We start from the raw sequence: 15,497 nt of genomic DNA, 5'->3' as shown, positions 1-15,497 counted from the left end.
GCACATTGCATCTGGGGAACCTTCGGGCCACAAGGCAGGTAAGTCCATCACTATCCCCAATGCCTGTGGCCAAAACTTAATAATAATGTTAGCTGGCGTGCATGGCTGACGTGTTTTTGGTTGTTGGCGCTCCATATTGAACCTTTTGTTGCTGAATAGTCAGTGACTGATCAGTGGTCCTGCTTGAGAGGGACATGCAGCCCAGTGCACAGAGCAATGCCATCAGGCTTTCAATAAGGTGAGTCCAACTGATGAACCCCCGCTGATGTCTGTCTTGTGTTCCGTCTACAAACATGATAATGCAAAATAGATCAGCTTTTTTGGTTATTTTAATGCCTGTCAATGTGCCAACACATTGGACTGTGAAGCGAACCTGCAAAAAGAAAGTGCATTTGTTTCCTATTTCCCTGGAAAAGTTTTAAGGTAAGTATTATTGACACAACTTCTTTTTAAAGAAATTCAATAAATGTAAGCTAAGTGATAATACATACAGCTTTGTCTACATGGGCTGCAAAACTCAACACAAAATGATACCTCTCATCTGCTTTAAACTCACTCTTAAAAGAAAGCTACAAGTCAATGCAGACACTCTGAACCTAGTGATGTAGGGAACAGCGCTTCACTGATGTCCAGCTCTTCCTCAGTTCTGGAGAGGGACCCCATCCTCCATTCCATGTATCTCAGGGGGATCTAGATGTATCTGGTTAGATGTATAACAATGGAAAACATAGATGTCTGCATTTTTCTGCTTTTAAGTTGCATCAAAAAGTCCAAAACCATGCATTATACTTGTGCATTGGTTAAGATAGTACAGGAGGATATGCATGAACTATACTGGAATATTTAAAAAATAGTTCCCTAGACGAGCTGAGAAAAAGTTGGGTGAGTAAGCAAAGAGGAACTTTGGCTATTGCAACATATGTAGGTACAGATGTTCACAGTAGAAGAGATTCAATGAATCATTAAGTGACTCCACATGTCACTGCCTCAACTAAACAAGGTCCAGAGTATCTGAGCCAGAACTACTATACATACACCCCTGAGTGTGTGTGTGTGTGTGTGTGTGTGTGTGTGTGTGTGTGTGTGTGTGTGTGTGTGTGTGTGTGTGTGTGTGTGTGTGTGTGTGTGTGTGTGTGTGTGTGTGTGTGTGTTCCTGTTTGTGTGTCAGGGCTGATTGCTCTTGACTTCATTAATCTCAACAGTGTGGTTATGATTAGCTCTTTGAGGCATGCCAGAGGACATCTCACACACACACACACACACACACACACACACACACACACACACACACACACACACACACACACACACACACACACACACACGCTCACTGTCAGGTTTGGCCACCTCTACAGCCTGTTTCTATCACAGTCCAACCAGTTAGCTCGGAGCCAAGTGAAATATACCAGCCACTGTGGAGACAAAACAGATATACAGATACAGGCAGGCATGTTGTAGCTTTATCATACTTAATACAGAAGCAACAAAGTGTGATTCTGTTAATAAAGTGCAGCTATGGCAAAAGTGTTCTGTAGAGATGAGTGCACCATGTGCATCATGAATGGCAGATTAAAAAGAGACGATAACAGGTGGTTGATTTCAGTGGCTGGAAATTTTCATTCTTATGGAAACAGAGGTACTGGTTGGCTCTAGAGTTCACAAAGTACTTTTCTGCTGCACAGTACATTGAAATGTGATTGCTGAACTCAAAACTCCTGTTGTCACACAGGTTGTTGAACATCAGCTAACATGACATGTTCTGTGTCATTTGTGCTTTAGGAGACAGATTGTTGCAGCATGCTCACTTGAAAGAAAGATGCAGGAGGAGACGGTGGAACCCGGAAAAAATATATAAGAGGTCAGTGTCAAAGAAACAGAGGGAAAGGTAAAGAAAAAAAAAGTCATGTTCAAAATGTAAAAAAAAAAACCTGTGCTAACAAAAGAGCTGGTCACTAATGTAAACCATACAGAGCAAACAAAAGACAGACACGAATCAGAACAAGAGACAAAGACATGAGCGTAATAGCGGATTGGCAGGGGCAGATGAAAAGAACAAGTGAAGTGTGAGTGGTGGAGAGCTACAGAGAGGGGGAAGACGGAGAATCCTCAGATGCATGCGTACACCCTGCCATGATCAGAGTATGCACTGGATGATTTATTTTCCCGCTCCAATATTGAGTCCCTGGGAGGAAAATCTACATTCCATTAAACTACTGAGGGTTTTATTTTGAAAGAGGAATGAGATTGTAGATGTGGATGTGGATGTGGAGGGGGTAAAGGCACGGCCATCAGATGAGGCAATCAGGAAACTTAAAACATAGCCCCGCAATTCCCTGTATGTCATAGTCTTTAAACAAATAATTGCTACCTATGAAGAGACACTAAAGAGAGAAAAGGGAAAATGACTTGAATTAGTTTTTGTTTCTGTTGCATTAGGCACTTATTGTGATGTCATTTATCAAACTATCATCTGAAAAGCACTGTGTAATAGATGATTAAAGTGAACTGCTATTAAGTCTGCATATAAAAAAGAAAGCTGTATCAGAAAGCCAATAGATATTTGCATGGATTTTTTACTCTGAGTTCCTTAACGCAGTAAAAGTTTGCATCATAATCTCTTTATCGGCATCACAACATTTTGAATTTTGGGGGTCCATTTCAATGTTTGTAATCCTGGCCCTCGCCCTCTACGCAGTAAACATGATGACACATGAATCAGTGTGTGTGTGTGTCAACGCAGACAACAAAATGACAAATTGTTAAAAAGAAGAATGAGAGGAGTAATGATGGAACAATAATGCCACATGTGTACTGTAGCCTGTCTGTGTGTGTGTGTGTGTGTGTGTGTGTGTGTGTGTGTGTGTGTGTGTGTGTGTGTGTGTGTGTGTGTGTGTGTGTGTGTGTGTGTGTGTGTGGTGATGAATCTCTCATTGTGACAGTGGGGCCGGCAGCAGCAAATGTCCTTCTGGTCGGGACACACACACACAGACACACAGACACACACCCACATACAGAGACACGCATACACAGATGGAAACGACCACACTAATGGATCACCCCTGTCTGCACGCAATCCGCCACAAATAATGATGAACCACCCCTGCATTAAACTATTTTACACAATGCTCAATTCATTACTTCTCTCTCTCTCTTTCTCTCTCTCTCTATCTCACTCTTTCTCTCCCTCTCCTCTCTCTCTCTGCCTCTCTCTGTGGGAATAGGTGAGCTAATAAAGGTATGATATTTCTCCTCTACTGGCACAATCATAGTTTTTATCCATTAGTAGGATATTAGGATGGGGAATGAGGAAAGGTGGGAGGAAGGGGAGGGGATGGAGAGGGAAAGGAGATGACTTCAAATTGGTTTAAAAGCATTGCCACTGTAAAAAGTAACAGCCGCCACAGAGGGAGGGATTTACTTGGTCTTGACTAAAAAGGCCAGTTTAGGGCCTCTTTAGGCCTTAGGTTAGCTTTGGTTTGGTGCCTTTCTCCATTGTTTTCACTAACATTTAGTGAAACAGAGAGGATGTCAGCTTAACATGAAAGTGCCTTAAACACTCTCTGGTAAGCCCTGAGCATGTGATGTGGATTTCAAATTGTCTGGATGACAACAACTTTGAAAATAAGGCCTACAGGGAAAACATTCTGAACTATCTTATGAGGAAGGTGGGATACAAATGAAAACTGTGCTGAAGTAAAATTAAATACTTTACTCACTTAAAAAAAAAAAATTAACTCTGCCTTTTGTAATACAATAATTCAGAACATATCCATATGATGTAAACATATCAAATAATCTACCTTTTCTTTAACTGAAATGGACTTACTTATGACACTGTGACCTCCATAAAATGAGCAGAGTATGTTTTGTATTTTTATATATTTTTTTCTATATAGACATTTCCTCCTGCATATCCCCCATGAGGATCATATTTCTAGTTATTTGAAATGTAAATTGGCCTACAATGACACTTGATTTTAACATCAATGTAGATAAATCTAGATGAATAAAATCCTCATAAAATGACAATTATGGACTTATACAGCCCTTCCGCTAATTTGAATTTGTATTAATGTTGGGTAAAATCTTTGGATATATGCTGTTAAAATGTGATTTGGTGTTTGCATAGCTGTCATCAGAAGTTACCAAGTAAAGTAAACTTTGTGCTAGAAAAACATGAGCATGAATAGTTTTTAAATATGTATTTAGTCAAAAATAACTCCTTTTCAGTGTAGATTACATTTTTTGATCCATATAAACAGTGTAGAGACTAATATACCTACCAATTGAGGACATCATTAGTCACCTCAACTATTCTTGTAATTTTGGAAATGTGGTGACCAGGTTTTTTATTTATTTGTTCATTTTTCGTTTTCAGAAAATTTAACATGAGTTGTAATTTTAGGTGCTGTTACGTGATAAAAGGCATTATTTAACCCGCCAAAATGGAAACCCACTTCTATGTCAAAAATCCCTTTTTCCAGCTTCACTTTGCTCAGTGTGCGAGAGAAGAGAAGAAAGAGTCATTATGGATTTCAATTAAGTGATCCCTGGGCAGAGAGGGATGCGTCAGAGTGGGGAATTAATGTGCTGCGGACAGATGTTTAATAATAATGGCCGAACTGGTCCTGCAGAGAAACACACATTCCATCCACAGCCCCCTACTGTGGCTGAAGGAACACACATGCACAGACAGACACACACAGAGACAGGCCCACATACACAGACGCTCACATATAATCACTCATACACTGACACATGCAATAATGATTCATACACATGCACTGTGCAGAGCAATGTGCCACACACACTCATTCAAACGTAGACACCAGTATCACCGCTGACACGTGTATGTGCCTGTCTGTGTGTGTGTATGTGCCTGTCTATGCCTGTCTGTGCCTGTCTGTGTGTGTGTGTGTGTGTGTGTGTGTGTGTGTGTGTGTGTGTGTGTGTGTGTGTGTGTGTGTGTGTGTGTGTGTGTGTCTTTATGACCAGTGCTGGCCGCAGCGCATATGGCCCTCATTTAGGAACAATGGGCATGGAGAATGACTGGTTGGATGAGCTTCCTGACTGTGAGAGGTGACTGGAGGCATGTTAAATGACATGCCCCGTACGGAGAGATGGAGTGAGAGACGGAGATCGAAAGAGAGGTAGAGAGGAGGGATACATGGGTAATCCTGGATGAGGGATTATTGCCTCAGTGAGCAACAAAAATGTTGTGATTGAGAAGAAGAGAAGAGGAAGAGGGGAAAGTTATCCAGAGAGATGCAAGTGGAGGAATATGATGGAAGACTGTGATATTAGAGAAGAGGGACACAGAGAAGATGATGCTCCAGAAGTGGGTCATTAGATCGTGTGTAAACAGCATGTCCTTTTATGAAGTGCTCTTACTCACCTTTTCTTGTAGTTCCCTCATAGATACACTCCTGGTGACACCTAATCAGTGTTAGGGCAGGACGAATGGCTTCCAGCCGTCCTTACAGTGTTGTCTGAAACAAAACAACACTTTGGTAAAAATCCCTCTGTCTCTCTCACTCACACAGGCAGTTCATAGCATCTTGTCACAACAACATTTCCCCAGTAATTACCAGGGTGGCCGCCCTCCTGCTGCCTCTCGATGGATGGGCTGAGCCGCCATGGTTCGCCCCTGCAGCCATAACTTTACCTACGACGTCTGTCTAGTGCTCTTCGGCACTGCGGTGGCCCTTGCACAGCAAATTGGCCTGAGAGAAAGACAGAGAGACAGAAGAAGACACTTAAACAAGCACGCTGTCTTCCTCGCTGAGAAGCCGGTACCAGACAAGGAAGAGCATGGAGATAGATACACACACACATCAATCCACTTTCTGTGTTTGTTGTCCTCGCGTCTCTGAGGAGTAATTTATAAAACAGACAGTCTTTCCATCTGACTATTGGCCAGACAGATATCTTTCCTTGCATAGATACAGAAGTGCACACACACTCCCTCCCTGCCGCGGAGATCATTTTGACAGGTGCATATGGCTGAAGAAGAGCAGAGGAGTGATGAGAAGGAAAAGTAAGGAATAAGGAATAGGTAGAAATAGACTGATAACTGTATGATGAAGGATGATAACGTCAGGGAAGGGGGGAAATGGATGGAAGGACGGAAGGAAGAAGTGAGGCAGCTGGCAGATCAATACTCAGATCCACAATCTGCATCCAGAGAGCAGGGATTTCAAAAATGTCTGTCTCCCATTCTCCCATATTTCTACTCTATTTCTGCTTCAATAAAGCAGATAAAGTGGAGGATGATGCAAAGGAAATAAACAAGATGATGGGCCTCTGTGAAGCATTTCATTAGGTTTAACTAGGACAGCGCTCTTTCTTATTTTTGTTGGTTTTTACTTTTAATACAGCTGGAAGGTTAGCAAATGGTAAACAAAGTTATTTTTCAAAATGCTTCCAGATCTTAAAATGATTACAGTAAACTGACCTGATTTAATAACTCATTTATGTCTATTTTAATTGCAAAATAATTGTGGTGGATAATTTTAGTTAATTTGACCCTCCATCTTTAAAATATAGGTTCGGCTATGACGTCATTCTTTTAAGGTGTCTACTTTCAACACGTTCTCTGTGTTCAATAGAGAGGCTTTAAGTTAAAGCCATCAGAAACTCAACATATAGCTATCAAAAACACAAATTACAGAGAAATTGTGAGTGAACTGCACGAGGCATCAACATAAAATGGAGTGTCAGTTCATGTTTTTAAAGATAAAACACAACAAATCAAAAAGGCTGCAAGTCTTCACTTAATTGTGACATTCAGGGGTGTCGCCAGGAATTCTGGGCCCCCTGAAAAGATATCTCAGTGGGCCCCATCACCACAGCCAACCCTACAAAATATAACATTGCTGCCATAATACTGGTTTATTTGCATTAAATAAAATATATGCTTAAAACTGTCCTGGTTAACTGACTCAAATCTAAGCTACATATCAAAATATATATATATTTTTTACAATTTCTCCAAATGTAACTGCACAATATTGACCTTCAGACTGTCCACTTCTTTAAACAAGATTATTTGAAGCCAAGTGACTTGTTGAATAAAAACAAGGGGCATTATTTGGTATAATCTCACCTCATGAAGTCAAATTAAACTCTAAAACTTACAGTTAACTTTCAATCTGATTCAGTCACACTAGATGCTATGAAAATATGACAATGCCCCACTTTAGGCATGAGACACACATCTCACGGAGCCTGAAAAAAATTCCAGAAAGGAATCTTTGTTTGTTTATTTATTCAGACAACTCTAGTATCTTATTGCTGTTATAATAAAGAAAAAGAAAAGCGTAGAGAAAATACATTATATTTCAGGCCATTAAGGGCCCCCCTCCCCACTTGGGCCCTAGGAAGTCAGTCCCACTTGTCCCCCCACTACAATGCCCCTGGTGACATTATAAAAGCAGGGGCCTCAAACGTCAGAGATAATTTGGACAAATATTGACAGTTACTTATGTAAGCTATTTTGTTATATCTATAGAGCTCCTTTGTTACATTTACATCAGTAGGCTGGCAATATAATTCTGAAGATATGTTTTGCTACGATGGGTTGAATGAAGTGTAATTTATTTGGGAAAAACCGTAGACTGAAAACTGAGCCACTGTCACTCAGTTTATGGATTGAGAAAGTTTCTGAATACATCTGATGGAAAAGATAACACTCTGTGAGACTGCAGAGGGATGTTTGCTGGAAGGTGGAGTCCTGCCTTGTTTGTGTTGGTGAAGTGCTCTTTTAGTTTCTTTATTAATTCACTTATTTTATTTTTCTATTTGTCTTCCTTTTTCTATGATCTCTGCTCTCTCTTGTATATGTTATATTACTCTTATTTGTTAATTCATTCATTTAAAGGTATGTCTTTTGTGTTTTGTTTATTGTTATGTTATATTTTATAAAACCATATAGCAACAGATACAGTAAAGATGTATAAATGAATGTTTAAGTTGCCTTTTCCAAATAAAAACTAAGTTTAAAACAAACAAACAAACAAAAAAAACCGTAGATTCTAACTTTCTAGATGACCTGAACGCATCACCACCACCTTGGGAGACTTGTTGTCAAGACAACAGGTAAACTGTGTAACGTAAACATGGCGGAGCTGCTGAAGATAGAAAGTAGTATTGAACAGTTTAAATCGGATCTCCTCTACAGACAGAGGTACGTGTAATTATAAATACCACTACGTTTTGGTTGGAAATGACGGACCGTGTGTGGTTGATGTTAAATAGTTTGACAGTCAAAACAAACCAGTGTTACACTAATGAAGCTAACTGAGCTAGTTAACAGCGTTACATGTGAGCTCAGCTAATGCTACCATCAGGATTTCATGTTTAATTCAACTATCCAAGTGTCACTTTTTTTTAAGATACAAGTTTAGTTTCTGACGTAATGGTTGTTATATGCAACTTACCAATTTAGCTGAAGTCACAGGATCACTCTCCTGCTATTTCTTGTGTTTGTGTCCCTTAGTCAAGCAGAGGAGAACAGGCTGAAGGAGAACCAGGCTGCCATCCGGATCCAGAGCTGGTTTAGAGCATGCAGGGTGCGAGCTTACCTCAGGTATGAAATGTGCAGCGGTGGACAAAGTACACAGCTTCATTACATAAGTCGAAGTATAGATACTCGAGGTCAAATATTACTCCAGTACAAGTGAAAGTTGCTCTGTCAGATTATTACTTGAGTTAAAGTACTGAAGTACTTGCTTTTAAAGATACTTAAGTGTTCAAAGTACTTTTTAAAAAATCTCAAAACCTTGTATTTTCACAAAGCATGATGGCAATAAAGAATACATAGGAGTACATTCTGTTACATTATGTTTATTTAGAAACCAGCACTTGAAATCTCTAAAAACTATACCATGGAATAAAAACAGAAACTAAGTTACTCCAAGCACAGACACCTTAGTTGAAATGTTCATCTGGAATGAAACAAATGTTTTGTAGATCCATACGCTTTCTCAGGTTGGACAGTGAACTTTTTTTATGTTGGGCAGAGTGGGAAACAGGGTGAACGTTTCAAACGATGCGTAACATTCTTCATTTTAAAAACCTCTAACATGGTCTGAAGATATGTACATGGGTGCTCATGTGGAGAATTACAGCCATCATTACCACCTATAATGAAATGCCTGATCTGAGTGAAATCTGCTCTGTGTTTGATCCACGTTCAACCGTGGAGACGCACGACATACAGGTACGACTAAACCACTGAGACAAACAGAACTACACAAACACATTTTACTGTCTTAGGGATCAGATTTCAGAAAAGAGAAGGAAATTCATGAGCTGACTTCAAAGCTAAAGTAGTGAGTAACTAGAGCACTGATAGAAATGTAGTGGAGTAAAATGTTCAATAATTATCTTCTAAATGTAGTGGAGTAAAAGTAATAAGTTTCCCCCAAAAATAATACTCAAGTAAAGTACAGATACCAAAAAAATGTACTTAAGTAAATTTAATTTGTTACTGTCCACGACTGGAAATGTGTGCATATGTTGAGTGTGTGTGTTTTCCTCATTTGAACCTGCAAACAAGAAAAAATGTTGTTTTAAAATCCTTCAAAGGCCATTGGCAAAATAATACAAGCCTTAATATTTTATATACTAATATGAGGTTAGCTTTTTTTCCTTCAGGGGTTGAAAAACATCCAGGCAGGTCTCTGAAGAGTTAATTTCCAGGGAAACCCTGATACTAGCTCACTCTCATAATTATCACACTTCTAGAGCTTTGCAAATGGCCTGAGGAATAAATGTCGCCCGCACTCTGTGCTCCTCTCACACACACAAAAATGAATGTCTCTATCTCTGCGCTTTTTTCCTGTACTGTGACCCCAGCACCATTCTGCAGGGTCAGCAGACAAACTTCCAGACAGTAGGTTAATTCAGATTACTTTAGTTAATTGATCAATGCGTTAAGTGGATAATTAGCAACAATTTTAGCTGCCTAAGTGCAACTCCGGGGTTGTGCTTTCCCCACTATAAGCATTGATTTTCTGGGCATATGAATGGCCTTTTGGAAATTGATGGCCTCGTTGGAGGCAGAGAATCGTGGTGGACTTGCATTTAGAGTATGTAAGAAGATGAATACAAATGTGTGCCGCCTACTAAAGGAGGTGAAAGGCTCACTAGACATGATCGAGAAGCCTGGAGGAGCAGAATGTTCTCTTTGTGTGTCTCTTTATGAGAGTGTTTTTTTTTTAAGCATAATGTTTCCCTGACCTTTTAATTGAAGTCTTTACAACCTAACATTTGTATGCAGAAAACAAAACAGTTCCTTTTATCCTTTCATTGTTCTGTTTTTGAAAAAGGAGATCAGAGTTCATTGAAGCTGAATTGACTTAGGGGGAATTTGTGATTGGGATTTTTTTAATTGCATAATGAAGCAGAAATTCATTGTTTTACATTTTAGTTTATTATTGTTTTTTCTTTTCAGTGTAAATGTATTAAAGAAGGTTTTATTTGTTGCTTTTTAAGTATTCTTGTTTTTATCTTTACGTAATTGGATCATTTCTGAGCATAAAAATACTTCGGTCAAACAAGAAATCCACAATTAAATTTACATTTATCAGAATAACTTTAGTGTTTTTCTTCATTTCAACGACTAAGCGTACAAACTGGTTTTTATTACAGCTATCTGCACAAGAAGGCAGTCATTATACAGAAGATATGGCGGGGCTTCACAGCAAGGGCACGCTTCAGACAAATGGTGAAGGTAAGCCAGAGCCTGGAACGGCTATAGATATATTGATTATGTTATGATAGCATGCATTAGAATTCAATTGCTATATTCCTAAGTCCCTGTGTCTGACCTTAAGAGATATAATTCACTCATTACACATCAGGAAATTAGCACTTAGGAAATATGATGCAATATGATAAGGAATTCCATCTATATCACAACTCCTGGGATGAATTGGAAAGAGTTGAGGAGGGGAACAGAGAGAAGGAAAGAGTTGTGAGGGTTTGTGTGTGTGTGTGTGTGTTCGTGTGTGTTGTTGTGTGGTGTTGGGTGTGTGTGTGTGTGTGTGTGTGTGTGTGTGTTGTGTGTGTGTGTGTGTGTGTGTGTGTGTGTGTGTGTGTGCTTTTGTAAAACAAGGCCCCAATTTTCAGCATATTGCCTCCAACTGCTTCTTAATTGAACAGATTGTTGATACCGGATCCAATACCCAGCGCTCTCACGTATAATTTTCCCCTGGATTGAGTTTTGTAAACGTATCACAACAAGCTATTTATCATGCCTGTAAATTGACTGTTTGCTAAAGCATAACTGCCAGCCGCCGTTTGGGAGACGTTCAAGAAATGGAAAAGGGGGGTTGGGTGGGTGGGGGTGGGGTTGAGGGACGTTGAATTAAACGATGAAGGATGTGTCACAACACACATATATGGGCTAAAAGAGGCTGTTTGCTCTCATTGGAAACAGACGAGCGCTAATTTGAATCACTCAAAATTGCCACTGTGCACTATTTTGAAGTAGCCCGGAGAGACTCTATTCTTCCCTGCCTTTCTCTCCCTCTCTCTCCTCTCTCTCTCTCTCTCTCTCCCTCCCTCTGTCTTTTCTTTCTTACTCTGCAGACCTTATCATGTGAAATGTGATGTGCACAAAGCCTCATCTCAAAGCATCAAACTGAATTTACAACCTCCTTTCAAGTCTTTGTCTTCCTTCCCCTTCCTCTGCTCCCTCTCTTCCCTGTTGTTATTAAAAAAGACGTGTTGAGATATGAATCCCTTTTATGGCCGACTCTCCAGTTTGCTCCTGAAATATGCCCCCAGTGGTCGGCAGACACGTTAGGTGTGTGACGGCTCGTCGAGTGCGCCCCTGAATATTCTCTGGCCTTTTGTTTGTCACTGCTGGCAGAGCTGTCATTGATTATGAAATCCAGAGGAGAGCGTTTGGCCGTCATACATCTCCATTAGCTCGCTGCTTGACTACCATAGATTTTCTTGGCCCTTGTCTGCGTTAGTGTATTAAGAGAGTCCCGTCCTCCCCTTGATACAAAGTCCCGCTATCCACCCTCTTTCTCTCTCTTCCTCTCTCTTCTCCTCTCTCTCCATCCTCTGACTTTTTCACTTCTTCCTTTCCTCTCTCTTGCTTTCCTATCTCCCTTCTCCCTCCCTCCTCCTCCCCTCTACAGTGGCCCTATCTGCGCTGCCTCTGTGCAATGTATTATGTATAAAGAGCTCTTTATCTTTGACGCCTGCTGTGGACAGATCAGAGGGCTGGGAGACAAGATGTAACGCCATCTTTTCCTTTGTGTTCACAGGAGGCATATTTTATCATGAAGATGAATTTCTACGAGGAGACGGCGGTCAGGGTAAATATCACCACAGTGTCTTGTTTTAGCAAATGGAGTGTCGTGGTGGGGGACTCTTTTTCTCTGTGTGCTGTGAATGGGAGGCCCCATGAAAAGCAGCCAGTAAGCACTTAATCACACTGCCACTTTGCAAAAGTGGTCCATTCTAATCTGACTTTTTAGTAGATGTAACACATACTGTATGTTTGCACTAATATCTTTTTTAAAGAGGCTTACCCTGAGTTGTTAACAATTACACTGTAGAGGACCATTTGCTTTATTTATTTATTTTTCATAAAATGACCTTAAACATAATTTCACTGTGGCACATTGCTTATAAAAGGCCTCTGAAAAAACATGTTGTTGAAAGCTCTCCTGTTGAATTTTTATCAGTTTCCTCAATGCTAATGTTACGTAAATGCTCCCTATATTCCATCTGCAGCTACTTCTCTTCAATCTATAAATCATACCATTTTTGCTGTGACTGATGCTTTGGCACTTTTACACAAGGATATTGCACAGAAACCTTATATTTTTATACTTCCATAAAGCCTACTCTTTTGGCTAACAGTTTCATTCTGCTGAACCGTTAAAGGGTTTTATTGGCCCACAAAAAATCCACTAGTGTTTATTGAAGAGGCCGCGTTGCCGCCCAGGTCGAGGAAGATGGTTACAATATTTTCATATTGGTCGAAAAAGCCTGGAAATTGAAGGCTTCGGGTTTTACACTTAATAGAAACCCAAACATATAAATTTTGACCACCCTGTTGTTTCAATAAATGTCACATGATAGGAGATGCATAGATCTAGGGGTAGTGTTTGACCCAGCTGTTTTAGGTCAGTGGGTGAAAAGGTTAGGGGTGAAGTCGCCATATAGAGCAAGGCAGAAGCTTCTGAAGTTATAGAAAAGAGGCCTTTTATTACCCATATAAAAACACAGTTTCCTAAAGGAAGCAATGGGAATTTTAATGGAAGAATATATGTGAAAGAGAGGCAAAGTGGCTCATTGCAAGCAATTTTAGAGGTTGCTGGTTTCAATGTAAATAGAGCCAAGGGGGACTTCTCTGTGCAAGCTGTGCATTTTGTTCAGTGCATGATTCTTAGTTTACTCTACTTCAGTTTTTATTAAACACAAAAAGAAACCCTTAAGTTTTTTAAGAACACACTTTCACCACCCTAGTCCAGCACTTTGGCTTCATTAGTGGAGTTTGTTCTTTAACGCTACACTGTATAATGCCAACTGATCCTAATCCGACAACATGGGACAAATAGAGATAATTGTCTTTAAGTGGATTAATACTTTCTTGGATTGCCTATATTCTACAAACTGTTGTCCGGACTGATGGTGACTACACTGCAGTCCAAACATTTTTTTAGTAGTTTTAACATTTGAGTGAAGGTCATCTGTGCTCAGAGGCCATCTTTGAGCAAAGACAAATTTAATGCGTAAATACAGAAACGGAGGGAAAGAGAAAAAAAGGAGACACAATCATCTCAGGACCCCCTTGTGACACTTTCTTTGAATCAATTTGGATTCTTTTTTTTTCTCTCCCCTCCTGTTGTCTTTCTCACGGCGTGGTAGCTAACAGAGGATAATGTATTAGGGCCGTAATAGAAACCAGTGTTTACATGCCGCACCTCGGATTTGTATTAGATTCAACAGCATTGATTTCACTAGTCAACAAAGGTCAGCAAGAACTCGGGAGGCGGCAATTACTTTATTTAAAATTATCTATTGACTGGCAGATCAATGCTAATTCTCATTTTGCTCTTTGTTGTTTTTCCCCATCCTCCACTTCTCCTCTTCTCTCCTCTCCCTTTTTCTCATAGTGTGATTATTCTTTTACCTGCCATCGTTTTAATCTCCTAATTAGTCTGAAGGACATCCGCCCCCTTGCTTTAAAATGGTCCAATGGCATGTGTGTGTGTGTGTGTGTGTGTGGTGTGTGTGTGTGTGTGTGTGTGTGTGTGTGTGTGTGCGTGTGCGCGTGTGTGTGTGTGTGCGCGCTACATAATCTGCAACCTCCACAATCAAGGTGGACTGACACAGTTAAACATGGGTCTGTGACAGCTTGTCCCCCCCCCCTCCCGAGAAAAATAATGTCTGCATAGTTGTTCATGGTGTTAGAATTGTTCTAGTGTTGTATTATATTTTAATTTAACATCCTCTGCAAGTAAAAGAAATAAGACTTTATCCAGCTAACAAATATGATTAAATTGAAATAAAATAAATCTCTTTTTAATTTAGTATGACGCTTGCAATGAGTTAAATATTGTCACAGAAAAAATCATCTGCCCATGCCATGCCCTTATTTGAATTATGAAATAATTTGTGCTGAAGTCATTTGGAAACTTCTAAAGGGAATCTGTGAATGCTTTGATATCTCACAGATCCAGCGGAGATGGAGAGGATTCTTTGTGAGGAAGTTCATCCATAATTTCTATGCACGCAAGCTCTACCTGGAAGGAGTCATTGTGAACAATGAACTAGTCAGGTAAAAAAAAGGTGGTGACTTTGATGCCTTACAAAGGAACTGGCAGTTTGATTTTATTGTAATTGAATGAATGTCTCCTTTTCCCTCCATTTTTTACTTTTTTACTCAGGTCTACACTTGTTTATATTTTTTAAGTGATACTGCAACTGGCATATTAGAAAAGAAAAAAAGCTTCTTCTGTTACAACACATAATCTGTCACCATTTTGTAAGGTGTTCTCCTTTCTCTCTTCAGTCTTACACACTCTCTGCTGTGCAGTGTTTTGTATCATTTACCGTTTATGTGGTGAAACATTTTCTTGCTCAGGGACCACCAAAGGACTGGGTTACCCAAGTTGGTTAAGATGAATTAATTTGATTGATGTAAAGGCAATTGGTTAACAGGTGAACTGGTGCACCCATAAGTCTGAAATATGTGCGTGTGTATGTAAAAGAAAGGTGTTGGTAAGATTCAGTATCTACTTACATTGTCATTACCTCAGAGGAGAAGTACTGAGATAGGGGAAGAGGAATGAAAGAGATGGAGAGACAAAGAGAGAGAGAGTGAGAGGAAAGAGGAGAGAGAGAAGTCCTCTTAAAGTGCTCGGGGCTAAGAGAGAGAGAGAGAAGTGAACGATGTGAAGAAATTAAAAATTAGCCTCTGATTTGAACCGCAGCAGCTTGTGCATTAATAAAACATCCTGTGCTCC

General features: G+C 39.9%; 1 protein-coding gene and 1 long non-coding RNA gene across 2 annotated transcripts in view; one reads left to right on the top strand and one right to left on the bottom strand.

Annotated features, from left to right (window-relative positions):
• LOC117810931 overlaps positions 1–8,576 on the bottom strand; it is a 40,723-nt gene extending 32,147 nt beyond the window's left edge. Inside the window, exons 1-3 of the long non-coding RNA XR_004630878.1 lie at positions 8,439–8,576; positions 5,589–5,723; positions 5,396–5,489 (exon numbers count right to left, since the gene is read on the bottom strand). This is a non-coding gene — a long non-coding RNA (uncharacterized LOC117810931). The remainder of the gene's footprint in view (positions 1–5,395; positions 5,490–5,588; positions 5,724–8,438) is intronic.
• spata17 (spermatogenesis associated 17) overlaps positions 8,064–15,497 on the top strand; it is a 42,096-nt gene continuing 34,662 nt past the window's right edge. The window contains 5 exon segments of the mRNA XM_034680939.1: positions 8,064–8,185; positions 8,498–8,587; positions 10,654–10,735; positions 12,285–12,335; positions 14,706–14,809. Of these exon segments, the coding sequence (XP_034536830.1) occupies positions 8,118–8,185; positions 8,498–8,587; positions 10,654–10,735; positions 12,285–12,335; positions 14,706–14,809 (395 nt within the window). The 5' untranslated portion in view covers positions 8,064–8,117.

Source organism: Notolabrus celidotus, chromosome 3, assembly GCF_009762535.1.
Source record: "Notolabrus celidotus isolate fNotCel1 chromosome 3, fNotCel1.pri, whole genome shotgun sequence".
NCBI lineage: Eukaryota > Metazoa > Chordata > Actinopteri > Labriformes > Labridae > Notolabrus > Notolabrus celidotus.
The sequence above is the reverse complement of the archived record's forward strand: the minus strand, read 5'-3'. Positions and strand labels throughout refer to the sequence as shown.